This window comes from Corylus avellana, chromosome ca8 (genome assembly GCF_901000735.1).
Source record: "Corylus avellana chromosome ca8, CavTom2PMs-1.0".
NCBI lineage: Eukaryota > Viridiplantae > Streptophyta > Magnoliopsida > Fagales > Betulaceae > Corylus > Corylus avellana.
Genome location: NC_081548.1, coordinates 4677242 through 4695387, shown reverse-complemented (window position 1 = coordinate 4695387; position 18146 = coordinate 4677242). Strand labels below are relative to the sequence as shown.

The 18146-nt window shown below is 40.1% G+C and overlaps 2 protein-coding genes across 5 annotated transcripts; one reads left to right on the top strand and one right to left on the bottom strand.

Moving 5' to 3' along the window:
* Window positions 1–470: 470 nt before the first annotated feature.
* LOC132189117 (uncharacterized) lies at window positions 471–13047 on the top strand. 4 transcript variants are annotated; one of them, XR_009441008.1, is made up of 5 exons: window positions 471–785; window positions 10371–10493; window positions 11738–11921; window positions 12340–12503; window positions 12930–13047. XR_009441008.1 is itself a non-coding variant. In XM_059603650.1 (4 exons), exons 1-4 carry the CDS (start codon window positions 632–634, stop codon window positions 12341–12343), a joined length of 465 nt encoding a protein of 154 aa, XP_059459633.1. In that variant the 5' UTR covers window positions 471–631; the 3' UTR covers window positions 12344–13047. The 4 variants fall into 4 exon arrangements, 2 of the variants coding, with proteins under 2 accessions (XP_059459633.1, XP_059459632.1); XR_009441009.1 differs by having other exon boundaries at window positions 12340–12818; XM_059603650.1 differs by having other exon boundaries at window positions 12340–13047.
* An 845-nt stretch (window positions 13048–13892) lies between these two features.
* Window positions 13893–17487, bottom strand: LOC132189116 (uncharacterized). The gene is made up of 7 exons (XM_059603648.1): window positions 17298–17487; window positions 16208–16250; window positions 16031–16123; window positions 15869–15931; window positions 15686–15781; window positions 15381–15458; window positions 13893–14155 (listed from the first exon to the last, which is right to left on the bottom strand). The coding sequence occupies exons 1-7, from the start codon at window positions 17417–17419 to the stop codon at window positions 14069–14071; spliced, it is 582 nt and encodes a 193-aa protein (XP_059459631.1). The 5' UTR covers window positions 17420–17487; the 3' UTR covers window positions 13893–14068.
* Between the last annotated feature and the right edge of the window lie 659 nt (window positions 17488–18146).

Below are 18146 nucleotides of genomic sequence, written 5' to 3'. Positions count from 1 at the left end.
GCAGTACTAGCAGGGCCGACCCAATGTAATAATGTATTTTGGGAAAAACCTTAAATGGAACCTTATTTTTTGTTTTTAGTAAACTGAAGATCGGGTTGGAATAGTAAATGTTTGACGTTATAGATTGGTTTTTATTGTAAGATTTGTATGTTTTTGACTTTTATAGTGTAATTTTTTAACTTCGACGATGATTTTGTAGAACTGTAAGTGTGATTATAAGAGCTTTTATGTTTTTATCACTATTAATGAAATTAGATCAACTTTCCTTTAAAAAAAAAAAAAAAAAAAACAAATATATATATATATATATATTTTGTACAATTCTAAAAAAAAATTATAGTTTTAGAGCATGGATTAGCAATATCACATGATTAAGATTATAAAGCCAAGTCTGTTTAAGAGAAACAAAATTAAAGATGTGGCCGACATGATTATACAAAAATTCAAAAAAAAAAAAAAAAAGAAAAATTAAACCCCTCTCTCACACACACACGCAAGAGAAAAAAATTTCTCAAGCCACTCAGTGATTTCACCCCAAATTTTTTCCGTCCCCTCTCTCTCTCCGGCGGCAGCAAAGACGACGCCGGAGCCCAGCCCAGCCTCTCTTTCTCCGGCGACATTTGGTAAAAACATGGGGGCTGGGCTTGAGGTCCCAATATCGCTGGACGGAGTAAGGAACGAGAACTTGATGCAGTTGAAGGAGCTCGACAGGGCTTTCTTCGGCGAAAGCTACTGTGACACGCTCTACGCCGATGCCCTCGCTTCTGGCGAGTTCACCAAGCTAGGTTCGTTTTTTAATTTTTCCGTTTCTGGCTCTGGCTTAGTCCTTTATAATATTTTATTTTTCTGGGATTCGATTGTTTCGTTCTATGCGGCTGCCAACTTAGCGTCTGCCAAAAATTAAAAAATATTAATAAAAAAAATTTCCCTCTTTTCTTTTTTTTTTAGCTAAATTTCTAGGAGTTAATATTTAGGTTCTAATGCTTCAATACTTGTTTTTGAATTCAAAACTAAAACCTAGGGGTAGAAGATTAGGGATGATATCACTTAAAATGGATTCGATCATCCTAAATTTAGTACTAATGCTTCAAATTTAGTGCTAATACCTCAAATTTAGATTCCCCTATCTTTCTTCTTCAATTAAAAAAAAAATAAAAAATTGAAAAAAAAAAGAAGGAAAAATGGCTGACGCTTGGCTGACAATTTTGGCAGCCGGAAATCTCTACTCGGGTTTTATTGGTCTAGGCTTGTAACAGTTTCTGATTTTCTCAGCGACGTTTTGCTATGTGTTTGTAATGGGTTAAAGTAGATAGATATTATAGCCCATTTATGTTACTAGGTTAGTTGTTAGTTAGGCCTAGTAGTTGGCCCAAGTAGTTAGAGTTGAGTTTATATAAGACTCTTGAGATAATTGTAAAGGTATCAAAGAATTTGTAGAATGTTCATTGTGAACCTTGGAGGTTTAAGCATCCTTGAAATGCTTTGTAGGAGACTAGCCATCTCGAATTGGCCCTTTATTCAATGAAGAAGAAGTTCTTTCCTTATTTCCATTCTATTCTCTGTTCTTGAGTAGTTTTACTGTTACAGTGTTCATTGGTTATGCTTATTATTGAGATATATTTACTGGGATTTGCTTATTTTTGAGTCGTCTATGAGGGTTTTATTTGTCTAGGCTCGCAATAGTTTCTAACGTTCGTATGCTTCTGCTATGGATTCTATGAATTTTGCTTATTATTGCGATATAATTTACGTATGCTGTTTTCATAATGCAGTTGTTAATCGTGTCTTCATGGCTTTTGTTGTGGAATTTTGGTTTTTGGGTTCCCTCTTTAATGCATTAGAAAGTGATACTCTTTGACCATTTTTCTGAAGCATTTGGATGCACTGAAGGAGACATGCTTTCTTTTCTCGATAAGTGAAAAAAAAAAAAAAAAAAACAAAACAGATATGCTGTTGAAAAACCGTGGGATAGGCCCTAGTTTTTCATCAGTGCTTTGATGATAATGAAGGCCGTAGCTTTTTATTAATCAATTAAGTACCCCTAGACAGTAAAAGAGAATCTGCTTCGTTTGGTTGCTATCATTCAGGCCCTAGCTTGTGTTAGTAACCTAGTCTTAAGGCTTCACCATAAATGGGTAAGAAAAGGTGTTTGTTATAACATCAATTTTTGGTAGTTTTGGATATGTGTTCTGAGGTCTGTGTTTTTTATCATTTGGAACGTCTGGAACATAGGCTTAAATCTTGTGTTTCCTGTTTGATACCCTCAAAGCTCATGAGAGAATTATATTATTGAAGATAAAGGGTGAGATTCTAGTTCAGTATTGAAATGAAAAAAATCCTAGTGTTTAATTTTCGCTCCATCTATAGAGGAGTTCCTTTGAAACTGTAAGAGGCTTTATATACTGGTGTAGTCCATTCCCCTAAAGTTTTTTGATAGTTTCACTACCACTTGAGCTTTGTAATAAGGCCATTTGGGTCCTCTAAGATTGTTTTTTGGCATGGTTGAGATTGTTGGATAAAGTATAAGAAATATATAACATAGCTATTGTCAGAATTTTTTTTTTTCCCTTATAATCGTTGCAAGTTCTTGACTACTGTTTTAGTTCTAAAGTTACAATTAGTTCAAATCCAATTTGAGTGGTTATTGTATTTACTCTTAACTTCCCTATTCGTAGGGAAATTAGTGCAGTTTTAACAATTCATTTTATGTTCACATGAAGAACAACATAATTTTTAAGCCATTAGCTTCTTGAAGATATACACTGAGGTTGTTTAGATGTGTTAGGGATGGAAAAGGAAAGGTAAATGAACAAACCGAGAATAGCCTAATTCCAATCAATTTTGATTATCAGCTTGAATCCTTTTTTTTTTTTTGATAAGTAAGTAACTGACTTTATTAAAAGGGTAGGTGCCCCAAAGTACACTGAAAGTATACAAAGAGGATCACCTAACTAGAAAGGGAAAAACGTACAAGGAAATCGTCATAACTAATTGAAACCGGGAAAACAAACGCTACAGTCCAAAGATACAGAGTATGGAAACAATAGGATAAAATGTCCTCGAAAGACCTTTCCTCATCCTCGAAGCACCTATTATTTCTCTCTCTCCATATACACCAAAAAAAGCAAGTAGGCATCATCTTCCAGACTGCAGCACTCCCCCCCCTTCCTGTAGACCACCAATAGGCTAGCAACTCAAAAACCTGACCAGGCATTACCCATGATAACCCAAACCGGCCAAAAAAGGCACTCCACAAAGCAGACGCCACCTCACAATGAAGAAGAAGATGGTCCACCGTCTCCTCACTCATCTTGCACATCCAACATCTGTTTACCACAATCACATTTCGCTTTCTGAGGTTATCTAAGGTCAGAATTTTCCCCCAAGCCGCCGACCACGCAAAGAACGCTGCCCTTGGAGGAGCCTGTGTCCACCATACACTCTTCCAGGGGAACCTCCTCCCTTTCGAGCATGCCAAGGAGAGAAAGAGAGCCTTGACCTTGAACGTACCTCTTTTAGAAGAGTTCCACCATAATCTATCTTCCGACCCTCTTCTCACTCTAGTAGAATGTAACACCTGGTAGAAAGAGGCAAAGGCATCCACCTCCCTCGAAAAACTCACATTCCACTGGTTGGACCCACCTAGCATCTCCACGTTATCCGCAACTGAGGCATCCTTCGCACAAGCAATACTATAAAGGATCGGGAACACTATCTTGAGCGCTGAATCTCCACACCACCAATCATGCCAAAAGCTAATCCTAGACCCATCCCCCACTTCAAATCTCGTAAAGCCTTTGAAAGTTTCCCACCCTTTCCTAATATTCTTCCATAACCCTACCCCAAACGATCCTCCAGGCTCAACAGAACACCACCCTCCCCATAAGCTTCCAAACTTCGCATCTACCACAACTCTCCACCAAGCATCTCTTTCCGACCCATAACGCCCCTAGAAGAGCGCGGTTGAAGACCAATAAGTTCCTGATCCCCAACCCTCCTTCCGTGATCGGTGCGCAAACCTACGACCACTTCACCAAGTGGTATTTGAACTCTTCGCCTATCCCTCTCCAAAGAAAATTGCGCTGAAGCTTCTCAATGCGCTTAGCAACACTCACCGGAATAGGGAAAAGAGACAAGTAATAAGTGGGCAAGTTAGCAAGAGTGCTCTTGATTAGGGTGACCCTACCCCCTTTCGATAAATACAACCTTTTCCAGCTGGCCAACCGATATTCAATCTTTTCGATCACTCCATCCCAAATATGCTTGGACTTATAAGAGCCTCCCAATGGGAGACCAAGGTACTTCACTGGCAAAGTAGCTGCCTCACACCCTAAAATACCGGCTAACGAATCCACTTGCTTCACATTCCCCACCGGAATAAGCATCGATTTAGCCAAATTAACCTTCAACCCGGAAGCAGCTTCAAACAACAAAAACAAACTCTGCAAGTAACGTAACTGGGCAGGCCCAGCATTGCAAAAAATCAAGGTGTCATCTGCAAATAAAAGATGAGAGCCTGTAGTGTTGCCGACTTTGAAGCCTTCTAACAGCCCTCTATGAACCGCCGCCGAAATCATCCTACTCAAAACCTCCATCGCAAACACAAACAGCAAAGGAGAGAGTGGATCCCTTTGTCTCAAACCCTTGGAGCTGCTAAAAAAACCTTTAGGAGACCCATTTACCAGAATCGAGAACCGCACCGAGGAAATGCAATGTTGAATCCAAGAACACCAAAACCCGCCAAAACCACACCTCCTCGGCAAGTACATCAAGAATCCCCAATTCACACGATCGTAAGCTTTTTCCAAGTCCATTTTGCAAATGACCACTGGCTCCCCAGATCTCAGCCTACTACCAAGGCATTCATTGGCAATCAAGATGGGATCTAGAATTTGCCTACCTTTGATGAAAGCATTTTGCGACTTGGAGATGATCTTGTCCAACACAACCTTCAATCTGTTTGCTAAAACCTTTTTATATAATTTTGTACATACCTCCCACAAGACTAATCGGGCGAAAATCTTTGAGGTTGATGGCACCGGGAATCTTCGGAATAAGCGAAATGAAAGAGGCGTTGAGGCTCTTTACAAACAACCCGCCCGCATGGAAAGCACTGAAGACCCTCATAATGTCCTCCCTCACCACATCCCAACAAGCTTGGAAGAACGCCATAGAAAACCCATCGGGGCCCGAAGCCTTATTGCCGTTCATCTAAAACACGACCTTTCTAACCTCTTCCTCTTCAAAATCTCTCTCCAACCAGCTGGCCTCTCCCTCCGAAATAGAATCCAAATAGATACCATCAACCAAAGGCCTCCAACTGTGCTGTCCAGCAAAGAGCTTTTGGTAGAAATCAACAATGTGCTCACTAATCTCATCTTGATTTGAAGAAAGATTTTCCCCAATCATAAGGGACTCTATCGAGTTATATCTTCTGTTAGAGTTGGCTATGGAATGAAAGAATTTAGTGCACTTGTCCTCTTCCTTTAACCAAAACACCCTAGATTTCTGTCTCCAACTAATCTCTTCCATAAGTGTACACTTCTCTAATTCTCGAACAACCTCGGCCTTCCTCGTTAACTCCTCCTCGTTCAAAGCCCTACTTTCTTCGTACTCATCAAACGCCCGAAGATCTTCAATAAGTGACCGCTTATTCTTCTTAATGTTACCAAACACCTCCTCATTCCAAGTCTTCAAATTTAGCTTCAAGGCCTTGAGTTTGCGAGCGAGAACAAAGCTCGGCGTACCTTGGAACTCATAAGAATCCCACCATTGTTTCACTAAGGCAACAAACCCTTCCTCTTTAAGCCACACATTCTCAAACCTGAATGGCCTTTTCCCCTGGGAGACCTCCCCCAATTCAAGAATGATTGGGAAGTGATTCGAGCATAGACGTGGAAGCCTCTTCTGCCTCACCCCTGGAAACCAAGCTTCCAAATCCGGAGAAACAAGAAACCGATCAATCCTAGACCATAGCGGAGGATCTTGAGAAACCGACCAAGTACAAGCACCCCTGACAAGGGGAAGGTCCATAAGCCCTTGTTCAGAGATAAAATCAAAGAAACCCATCATAGCAGAATCCAAACGAGCTCCACCAGATCTTTCACTAGGGAATCGAGTAACATTGAAATCTCCCCCAATACACCATGGCAAGTTCCACCAACTAAGAACCCCAGCCTACTCATCCCAAAGGAGCCTTTTATCCCTATCAATATGCGGACCATACACCCTTGCAAACGCCCACACAGAGGGATCTACCACATTCCTAAAAGACACGGCCAGGGTAAAATCCCCTATACAGACATCGATCTTCTCCACCACCCTAGTATCCCACATGATTAAAATACCACCCGAGGCCCCACTAGAATCCAAACAGCACCAATCCATATGGTTCCGCCTCCATAAACTGCGGACAATGTTTCTAAACATACACTGGATCTTGGTTTCTTGAAGGCAAACAACATCTGCATTCCAATCCCTAAGCAAATTACTCACCCTCAAGCATTTATCCCTCTTATTCAACCCTCTCACATTCCAAGAGAGTATGCTTATCTTCATAAAACTACTACATTCCCCCTCCCCTTCCTGCTTCCCCGAACCGAGCTCCCACTTCTGGCATCATAATTCACCGAGCACTCCAAATTCCTCATCTCCTTTTTACCCTTTGTGCCGCTACTTGAAGTAGTTACCATCCCATTATTTCGGCGCTTCTCTTCTAGAGAGGTTAACAATGCTAACAACTGCAACTTATGACCGGCATACGAAATCCCCACGATCGGATAGATCTCATTGGCACACTGAATAACCCAATCTGAATAGCCTGCCACCTCCCCTGAATTAGGCCCATAATTGTTCAAAGGCGAAGGCCCCTCTATTCCACACGCCCCCTGCCCTCCCCACTTCCTTACTCCTAGCATCAACAATGACTTCACCCCCACAACTCTTTGCTACCCCCACCTGACTAGCCTCTCGAGACTCAACCAAACCTGAACATCGGAATCCTATAATTGAAGGATCACCATCCCAAGCGGGACAAAAATCATTCAACCCACCATTATACACTTGTTCCTGCACTTGACCCAATCCCTCACTAACCTGACTGACAACTTGGAACACATCGCCGCCTGACCATGGCACCAACTCACTGCTCTCACTCACTGTACCTGCTATCACCGGCGTCCTCTAGTGCGAAACAGCGTCCCCATTGCCCAAAACCACCATCCCTAGAGCTCCTCCAGCTCCAGAAGCCTCCCCAGGCTCAACCCACTCGAAATCCTCACCGGCGGCAACCAAAAGTGGCACCTCCGACATTGTCTGGCTTGACAGAGTCACCGCCGAAGCACTGTAAATGTTGCCAACCAACTTTGATTCGCCGGCGACCACCACAGACGGCATCTCCGGCCTAGTCTGGCACGAAAAATCCTCCCCCCTATCCTTAATCACGACTGCCGGTATGCAGCAACTATTTCCGGCCAGAATCGACGCCTCCTCTCCACAAGAAAACTCACCGGGTCCGTCAATAAGAATTTCCTCCGTGTGTGCCCCTGTTGCCGCCGAGGACGACACACCTGGATCACCTGCCGGAGTCCTTCGGCAACCCACCTGCGAGCTGATCGAGTTTAACACCTCCGGCGAGCCCTTGGGTCTTGCCTTTTCTGGACCCGACGAGCGTGGGCTGGTCAAACCCAGCCCCAGGCCCACCTTCCTACGCCTATAAACAACGACCACCTTCTTCTTCCCCTTATTCTTTCTCTTGGGCCGTTGGCCTTTCCCCTTAGACCCATCCTCCCCCTCCATAACACTATCCTCCATATTAATCATCTTGGGCTGGGCCTCCCCTTGTTTGAATGAGACCCCTCCTGCCAGACCACAGACGCACGCCCCACCAGGCCTTGTATAACCACTCCTCTCCTCCAGATATTTAATTACACAATCAAACCTATCTAGTCCCACGTTAATTTCTCCCCTCAGCCTACTCAACGACTCCTTCGCATTAATGAGTTTAGATTTCACACGAAACCAGGCCTGCTCTTCGATCCTACCTACCCCCTCCCATCTCTTCACGTGATCAGCTCCAACTTCCGAAGCTGTCATCTTTGCCGAGGAGTTCAACCTGCTCGCCGGAAACTGGTTCCTTCTTGCTGGAATTCTGTTGAACCCACCACGTGACTCCCCTGCCTTTAGGTTGCTCATTCCCTTCGTGCCAGTGAACTGGTTTTTCATTGGTCCCTCCACGCACCCACCACCAGTCCTCACCTGAGGGCTCGCCTTGTTCGAACCCACCCCTGCTCCGTGGAAGCATGGCATGGCTTATCCTTCTCTGCAGCGGCCTCCTTCAGCCATCTAGGCACCCTGGCTATCGGCTCGGAATAAGCAACAAAATAGTCATCTGCCGGTTGCAACGATGACCCCAACACTTCCGCAAAACTTCTCCTTCCCGCCCCCTCAAACTTCTTCTTATCTACCCTGACCTCCCTGACCTCGCACAATGAAGACTTAGCCAAACGCACCTCCGAGATGAAACGTTCCCAACCTTGACCAACTCGCCCTTCTGGTATAATAATTGATCCTCTTCTTTGCCTTCCCTCGAATTCTTCTACAGTCAGAAAATGTCCATTCCTGTTGGAACATTTCTGCGCAATAATCCTTGGGAACCCTGTTCTGGATTGGTCCCAAAAAACCTTAGAAGTGTCCACTGCCACCAATGCCTCGACAATGCGCACCAACCACAGCAACTCATCCTTCTTCAAAAAAATGGATTTTTGTATCCTATTGCTTCTTTCAAAAATCCTTACCCTTGAACTTTTTATCAGTAACTCAAACTTCTTGGACTCCACAGACCACTTTCTCGAATCAGCCATAACACTAACCAATCCACTCACAGACTAGACACCCAAACAGAACTCACACGCCACCCACACGCTTGCACTCAGGCGGAGGTGGAAGAGAGAGAAGAGAGAAAAGTCATTTCTATCCAAAAACAATACTATCAGCTTGAATCCTTTTTCAACATCCATAGCTGTTCAGTACCATTTTCTAAGTAATGTTAAAGGCCACATGTTTTTCCGTGTCAGTTCATTATGTATACCCTTTTTGGTCTTCATCTTGTCATTTCACCAGCTCATACTAGTTGGTTGGTAGCTGTCCTTAACATTCCTCATTTTTGGTGTGTTCACGCTATTTTTTCTTTTTAATTACCATCCAAGATTCAATACATTTTACTTCTGCAAAAGATTGTGTTACATTGTTATGTCCTTTTTTTTTTGGGATCACAGTATGCCAATTATTTACTCTGTAACAGAGATCTTCAGTGACTCTTAAGATAGCAATTTATTTCTTAACTTTTATCAAACAATCTCTTAGTTCCTGAATCACTAGTGAGTTTCTTGAATGATATGAATACTCTGTAAATGTTAACAGATGAATTCTTGGATGTCAAAACCTTTTGTCTTAGTACTGTCCAAGCTTCAGCACACCTTTGTTTTGCAAAGATTGCGTTACATTTCACATATTTCCCTTTTGATACAGTATGCTGAAAGTTATTTTGTAACAGAGCTTCAGTATTTTTTAAGACTGCCATGTATTCTCATCTTATCTGATGATCTCATAATTCCTGAATTTTTAATGGAATTTCTTCCATGCTGCAAAATGCAAATGGTATTTGAATATCCTTGAAAAAAATGTTGGATGTCAAGATAATTAGAAATGGCATCACTTTACAGTATTGTGGTCTCGAATTCCCCTGAAACTTTTTTTCCTAGCTCCTGCATTCATAACTTCTGGTGTCAAGTAATTTCTGAAACCTAATTTTGTTGCTATGAAGGATTGAAGGTTCTCACTACACAACATGTGGTGCTTATTTTTCCATCTTTGATGTCGGTTATTATATTATTATTTACTTCCTTATTAACTAGTTTACAGGCACTTATGGTTTGAGCATGTGTTTCCCGTTGCCTATGATGTCTCTCGAAGATCTTATAAAAAAAAATTGATGTCTGTCGAAGATAATTATCCATTTAACCTCCAAAACTACACATATGCCTAAGGAAGAGACAAATCCACGCACCTAAAATAAGCCTTAGTCCCAACTGATTGGGATTCTTAACAATAGAATCCAGCAAGGAAGACCATATGATGGATGTACATGGTATATTAAAACACAACTCATCCAGGAAAAAAAAAAAGGAACGGGAAAACAGTGCATGCAGAGCACAATTACAGAAATTTAATGTATAGCTGCTTGTTCAAAACTCATGATTTTATACTGTCTCACATCCACTAATTGTCTTGAAGTGTAACTTCATAGCCCAAATCAATAAATATATTGGTCATCCTAAAGTGTTGGTTCTTTTGATTTTTTTTTTTCTCAGCATACTCTGGTGATATCAATGTTGGTTCAATTGCATGCCGGCTTGAGAAGAAGGAAGGTGGGGCTATCCGTGTTTATATCATGACATTGGGTGTCTTAGAATCATATCAGCGTTTGGGCATTGGTAAGTGTGCAACTTATCTTTTTTTTTATTGTAGTTGTGTATAGAGTTTGTTTGTGAAGCCATGGTATCTTGGTTGTTGATTTTTTTTTTCTTTTTTTTTTTTTTTTTAAGGGTTAGTATGCTTGTTGATATGACTTGGTCCAAACTGGTAAACTATGTTGGTTAAAGTAGCCCTTTAGGTTTTCCAACTTGTTAAACAGTAGACTCACTGTTTGATAGTCTGAAGTTGTGTGAAATGAAGACTGTGTGGAAATTAAAAAGGGAATATGAAGGAGAAATCCACGCACTTTTTGCTGAACATTGATAAGAATTAATTGGTTTTGTCCTTTCGTATATTTTTATACGCAATGTATAATTTTACTTGGTTTACTCTGTTTTACCATAATGTTAGCCCCCTCTCCCTCCCTCCTTTCTCTCTTGTGTTTGGTATTAATGCTTACAATATCTTTCTAACAAGAATATGTTGTTCCAATTTCAAAAGGAAACAATCATTTCTTGGTATTTTTTTATGTGATCAATCGATGTTAGCACTGTATGAACATTATGTACAGGTTCAAAAGATTAAAACTAAATTGTGGGTAAATTCTGATGGCAGGGGACATATTTATAACAGTGTTGTGTCAACATGGACATATCTCTTCTTTTGAAGTGCTTATGCTACTTTTGCTAGAAATAATTGTTATCTTTTATATGGAGTTGGCTAAACCTCATATCTTTAAGATGGATTTTCTAATTCAAATTCCACCTAGAAGTTCTACCAAATATTGAACCCCTAGGAATGACTCCATTGATTTTTTTCCTTTTCTTCATTAACCTAGGAGACCAGTGGCGTTTAGAGGTTGATGCTAGCGGCTAAACCACATGGAATTTGTTTGTATTTAGAGTCTTTATCTGTTCGTGGAATGGTTTGTTTTATTTTACTTATTGTCTTTGTTGTTCGATGCAGAATATGGAGTCCAAAACTAAATTATCTCCGACCATCACCAAAGCCCACTTTAATTTGACGTGAAAATGTCATAATAATTTTAGGTTTTGCAACTTTTTAGACACTAGAGTTGCTGTTAAATTATCTGAAGTCGTGTGAAATTAAGAAAGAAATACAAAGAACAAACCTCCAACATATTTTTTGGCTGGAATTCTTAATCCTTAGTTCTGTTTATTCTCGAAAAAAGCTTTTCTCCACATGCTTTGGATGAAAGCTCTGTTATTTGCAGGTGTAGTGATGTAATCCTGGGATTTGGCAGGTACAAGGCTGTTGAACCATGTTCTTGATCTCTGCTCCAAGCAAAACGTGTCTGAGGTTTACTTGCGTGTGCAGACAAACAATGAGAATGCCATAAACTTTTACAAGAAATTCGGGTTTGAAACCAAGGCCACCATAGAGAACTACTACACAGACTTCCCACATGGCTGCTATGTTCTTACAAAGTATATCACTCAAAACAAGCAATAGTATTTCAAAGCTAGTCCACGTTGGGAGAGTCCTTGGTGGTTGTGGCATTATTAATTGAACTTTACCTTGCATTGGTTGTACTGGAGTTTTAGTTTCTAAACTTAGGAGGTTCTTAACATGCTGAAATGCATTGGTCACATTGGCTATTTGGTACTTTGGCTGCTTTCTGGTTTAGTGAACTATTTTATTGATCCGATTAGTGTGCAAACAGTTGAAATTTTGTATTGTGTTGGGATCAGAGAGTCGTTTCCTGAATTATGATAAGACATGCATTGTTGAATGGATTGTAAAAAAAATTTCGTTGTAGGAAATTTATATCCTAATTGAATAAGTTGATATGCCATTTGAGTTGATTGTTTACGAGACTAACATGTAAATGGCCCTATCTATTAGGTAAGACATCTTTTGGTTAGGTGAGCTTTCCGGCTGTCTGGACATTTGTCTGAATAGGGTGGGGATCGGACGCCCTCTCACATGAAGTTGCCTATTGCACATGTAATGAGTAGTCTCATTACACAGGATCTGAACTCGTTGGAACACCACGAATTGCTTCGCAGGTTTTGATCCATCCTTCATATTAACACAATGTTTTTTCTTTGGCTTCATAATAATGCCTTGGACTCTTAGATTTGCTATGATCCCTGATACACGGAAAAAGCGTAAGGCTCACCCCAATGGAATATAGCATATACTTGAAAATCACCCGTAGATACTATTATGATGAGACCAAAAAATTTCCGAAGGCTCACCCAGATGGGATATAGTACAGCGGCACATTAGTTCTTATGTCCTACATTGGAAACATGTGGCTATCATAAACAAATCTAAAGATACAATGAGCAATCCTGAACAAGAACGATGGCAAAGAAAAGGTGCTTTGCACCACGATTTTTAGCATGGTTTTCAGCTGAACGACTTCTAGCATTTACAAGTTCTTATTAAACGACTCTTCCACTAGGCCTAAAATATGTGTGTTATTGCAGCAAAGCAAAGCAAATAATTGAATCCTCAGGCCTCCAAAACCTTCACCAAAGGCTACCATCAAGAACAAGATTCAAAGAGAGGAGGGAGCCTCCCTCCTCCTCTCCCCCTCCCCCCTCTCCCTTCTGTTTTTTTTTTTCTTGGCTTTCCGTTTTTGTAGGTGCTTTCCAGCCATAAAGCAGCAACGCTGGCCTCTTCTATCCGCTCTCCAAGGTGTTGTGCCGCCCATTTCCTCCATCCGCTCCACCATGCACCAACGCTAGCTAGTGCCTATCATCTCTTCCACTCCGGTTGTTGCTGTTTTGTTGGCTGGTTTGCTTGTTGTTGATGTTTTGAATAAGAGCTTTTCTCCATAGATTTGCTCTCATGAGTGATCTATGTGGAGAAGGATGTAGTTTTCCTGGCTGATGGGTTGAGGAGGAGTAGATTGGTGAGAGTTTTTGCACTCTCACAGCGATCTTTGTGTTTTTCTGTTGGTTTTTTTGCAGTTTTTCATTGCATTTTGTTGAATAAGGTTGTATTTATCTCTAGACTTACTCTTTTGTCAATCTGTGGGGTGAATGCTTTTTGGTCTAGACCCTTGAGTTGTGGATGCTAAGAGTTTCTTGGCTTTGAGGGCCGAGGAGGATGAGGTTTTTGCATGTGGTTCTTGCCCCATGTCCGAGGAACATGTGCTACCTATGTATTGGATTGAGTCTGCCTGGAATAGATCTATTGCTACAACTGAAGATTAGTCATGAGTTAACGGATGATGTATGTTATGAATAGGTTTTGAATGTAAGATTGTTTATGAATGTTTCTATGGCGACGTACCTTTGTAGCTTTGGTTATGATTTTTTAGAGCTTTATACTCTATGATGTAAGAGGGTTTGGTCGTGATCCTTCGATTAATGAGACATGAATATTTTCCCCTTCAAAAAAAGAAAAGAAGAAAAGAACAAAATTCAAAAAGGAAGAGAGAGAGAGAGAGAGACTTGAGACATATAACTGAGCTATATAATTGATTACACAGTTTTTATATACAAAGCTTTAAATTATTCCATATGTACAAATTCTGAGATTTACGCAAACAATGTTATGCTGTAACAACAGGGCACAAGTAATTAACAGAGGTCCACCACATGATGGCTGCATGAGCTATTCAGTAAGCCAAACCACCAGAAAAAGCGTCCCCATCATGAAGTAGACTCTCTGTCAGCCAATAACCATCCCACGAACCACCAACCCTCTGCATTTAAAACACCATAGATCAATAAAGGTACAAAGCTTAGGATTTGTCAACAAAAATTGATATGCCTGAATTGAATTTTGTTAAGTAAAACATTTGACCAAAAACATAATTATTGTAACCCAAAACAATTTGCACGACTAATGGAATGCTGCCTATAATGGTGACATGTGAAGAGGGTCAATTACACATGCCACACTAATGAGTAATAACATGATTATACAGTTTCAGCAATCACCCAGCTAACCACCCTGAATCAACCATACTTACCATGACCAGTGATGCGCAGGGAAAAGCTAAAGGCTCACCCAACCGGGTTACGGCATATCATAATGGCCAAAACAAATTATGAGGATATTCAAGGCATCCCTTGATGTTAGAACAAAAAATTAGGAGCTCATTTGGTTTGCAGAATGCGTACTTCATTAGGAAAGGGAATAGTTATTACAAAGAGAATGGAATAGAATAACTATTCATATTCCTTAGTTTGGTAACAACAGATGTTTTAATTGAAATTTAATCAAAATTACCAAAAGCCCCGTGTTATTATTATTTTTTTCAACTCATATTAAAAAATAAAAAAATAAAAACAAAAGAAAATAAAGTGGGCGGCCAGCCACCTATAGATATGGCTGGGGTGGCCGTGGCCACTCCCGATGGCCCTCAGGGTGGCCGCACGGCCGCCCCAAAGGCAAATCTGGGGAGGCCAGGCCACCCCAAAGGACCCGCGGCCACCCCCGACGCTCTCAGGGGTGGTCGTAGCCACCCCAAAACACCCTCGGCCGCCTAGGAGGTGGTCCCCCGAGGCGTCCGGGGGTGGTGCGGCCACCCCCAGCCTCTTCTGTGGGTGGCCGACCAACCATTGTGGTGGTCGGCTACTCACTTTATTTTTTATTTTATTTTATTTTTTTAAAGTTTAAAATAAAATAAAAATAATAAGGATTTTTTAGAAAATCTATTCCATTCCAAAAGGAATAGCTATTCCACTCATTTTTTAGAGGAATAGCTATTTTTCTGTGTATGAGATTAGTTATTCTCATAGGAATAACTATTCTCAGGAATAGACCTCTACCAAACAAAAAAATGACTATTCCATAGGAATAGCCATTCCATTTGAGGGGTCTATTCCGCAAACCAAACGGGCCGTAAAATGGAAAACAATGTAATGATAAATGTACCAACTTGAATCCATGTGTGACGCAAACAAAAGGTACAATGAGCACACCTGAAACATGGTAAACTGAAATATTTCTTCTTCCTCTGGCCGACTTCCTCGTATCCAAACCCTTTGCTTGAATCGGTTCTGTTTTTCAGATCATACAAGCATAATAGCTGATTAGTAAAGGAGAAAAATTATTGAGAACATCATAAAGAATCAACAAATTTATGTAAGATGAAAGGCTCATGGCATATGTATATATCACAGAAAGTGGCATCACTCAAAGGAACGCAATATGCAGACTAGATGATAAGTAATTTGTTTACCATTATATGTATTTCTTTACCATGTAAACAATAAGCCATTTATACCTCCTTCACAAACAAACTGCTAAGAATCTTTCTATCCTTATGACCAAGTAAAACTCGATAGGTTGAATGGTGAAAAATCCGCCTAAACCGTTCAAACTGCACTGACAATGAAGGAGCAAACCAAGAAGAGGTATCAGCATACGCAGTATTACTGGCAAAATTGCTCAAAATAGAATTAATTACCTGTCCCAGATCGAAGAAGGGCCCAAAATAGGTAGACCTTTCAAAGGGATCGAATCCAGCAAACTGTCTTGGAAAAAGATAAAGTTATTTGCATCACCAAACTGTTCCCTAAGCGATTTTAACCAGCCAAAAGAAGAAAGACTGCCAGAATCTGTAAATTACCCTGTACATAACCTCAATTCCATAATCTTGACGGGGCTGGTCATTGTACTTCAGTGCATCAAGCTGGCACTGGACAGCTTCTTCTGCACTAAACTATAGCAAGAGTTAGCATAGATTGACAAGCAATAGAGACAGAATGGTGACACCCTGTACTAATGTGCATTGTCCGAGAGTTACATTTAATCTTGGGCCAAAAGGTCTCTTCTTGCGTGATTCAAGCCTGCAAAGCAAAAGGCAAGAGCCTACTTAGAACATATGATATAGCACATTAAAACGAGCTGACTTGGGTCAGGCTAAGATTAGAGTATTGCAGAACCTCCATTCTGAAATTATTTCAATATTGGACCTTGGACATATAATAGGTAGGAATGATAGGATTGGAACCCAACAAGCAATTCCAAACTGACCAAGAACAATCCAAAGTATCCAAAGTTTCAACCATTCCAACACATTAACCAACGTGGGAAGTGTTGATCATATTGGGTGAAACATTTCTATCTTCTCATACTTCCAAATTATCAATTGGGTGTTTAAAAGTTCATATTTTGTATATAAAAAGATTACTGTGTGAAAGAACTGAATTCACTGCACAGTTCCAAGTCACTGAACTTCACTCACATGGCACATGCATACAAATTTTTGCTTAACAAACTACCACAGTTTTTTTTTTCCTTTTTCTCTGAGCAATACAAGAGAAAGGAAACTAGAGAAGGACTTAGTGAAGGTCTCCAGGCTTGGATATGGAATTTTGCAGTGGTAAGGATTTGCTTTAAGGGTACTCTGAACATCAGGGACGACTTCATTGTGGATGGCTTTGCTTCTAGCCATCCACACAGTTTAATTGCTCAAGCATCACTCATAGAAGTGATCTAGTTATTCTTCTTAATCATATTTGCTATAATTTTGTTTGAGGGGCCAAACTATAGAATTGGTACACAAGAATTGATTTTTTTTTTTTTCAATTACCAAAATTTAATATCAAATTGTATGAATACTGTTGTGGAGATATAACATATTGAAATCCCTTTATGGGTTTGGTCCAACCGTAAATTTAATCATTTAGTTAATATTATAATCAGATAAAATCTAGAGAGTTCGAAATAGCAAAAGCTATGCTAAGCTGATAAGAAATCATCAATTTAATAATTTAATTAATATTCTATCAAGATTAACTATATATAATATTTAATTCTTTTTCACTCACGCGTGTATACTATAGCAACCAACTAAGAAAGCAGAAATTCAATAAGCAACTTTGCACGCATACCAATCCGCGGAGAGATAATCTGGAACGTCAGCAGAAGCTCTGAAGCGAGAGGTTACATGGGATTTGGTTTTGGAGAAGGAAGAGAGAGACCCGGGAGACGATAAAGGTGAACAGAAAGACATCGTCTTCTTCTTCTTCTTCACCAGGCTCTCCTCTCTCGCTAGTCTCCACCCGTCCCTGTGTAGTTGTGTTGAATGAAGAATACTGCTGGGAAATGGAGATGATGACGAAGAGGATTGAAAATGAAATGTTTGGATCTAGGCCGTTGGAATGCATTGAAGAGTATCGTACGGTGGTGAATAGAGGAACAAATTCCACACTTTTTTTCACTAATTGCTGACGTGCCTCGATCAAAGAGGCATTGCACATAAAAAATTGGCAAAACTCCATCTAGCAAGTAAAAAATACAAATACAACATTAATATATTACGAGTGTTACTTATAATAAAACTATTATACACTAAAATAGTTTTAAGTGTGCCATGCTAGGGGTGTTTGTTGGGAGGGGGGTTTTTCTTTTTTAAATGTTCAGGAAATAAAGAAAGGAATTCGAACGAATGACTTCTGTTTCATGAGTCATAATCTTCGACCGATTGAATTATCTATTGAGAACATAAAAAGAGGGATTTGAAAAGAAGAGTCTCAATAAAAACTACTTTACACTTAGAAAAAGAAAAGAAAAGTAAATCATTTTACAAAAAAATTTACACTTATTGAAAATATTTTTTCAGTGGACCATGTTCAAACACTCGAAAATTTTAAAAATATTTTACAAAAATTGTATATGTAAAAAAAATAAAACCTTAAATAAGTTATTATAGCATGATATTTATCATGTCAGTCATTCAA

Coding starts and splice junctions, on each gene's coding strand:
- LOC132189117 (XM_059603649.1), top strand. CDS start 632: ATGGGGGCTGGGCTTGAGGTCCCAATATCGCTGGACGGAGTAAGGAAC. Junction 786..10,370: donor TGGCGAGTTCACCAAGCTAG/GTTCGTTTTTTA, acceptor TTTTTTTCTCAG/CATACTCTGGTGATATCAAT. Junction 10,494..11,737: donor ATATCAGCGTTTGGGCATTG/GTAAGTGTGCAA, acceptor GGGATTTGGCAG/GTACAAGGCTGTTGAACCAT.
- LOC132189116 (XM_059603648.1), bottom strand. CDS start 17,419: ATGTCTTTCTGTTCACCTTTATCGTCTCCCGGGTCTCTCTCTTCCTTC. Junction 16,251..17,297: donor GATTATCTCTCCGCGGATTG/GTATGCGTGCAA, acceptor TTTGCTTTGCAG/GCTTGAATCACGCAAGAAGA. Junction 16,124..16,207: donor CTTTTGGCCCAAGATTAAAT/GTAACTCTCGGA, acceptor CTCTTGCTATAG/TTTAGTGCAGAAGAAGCTGT.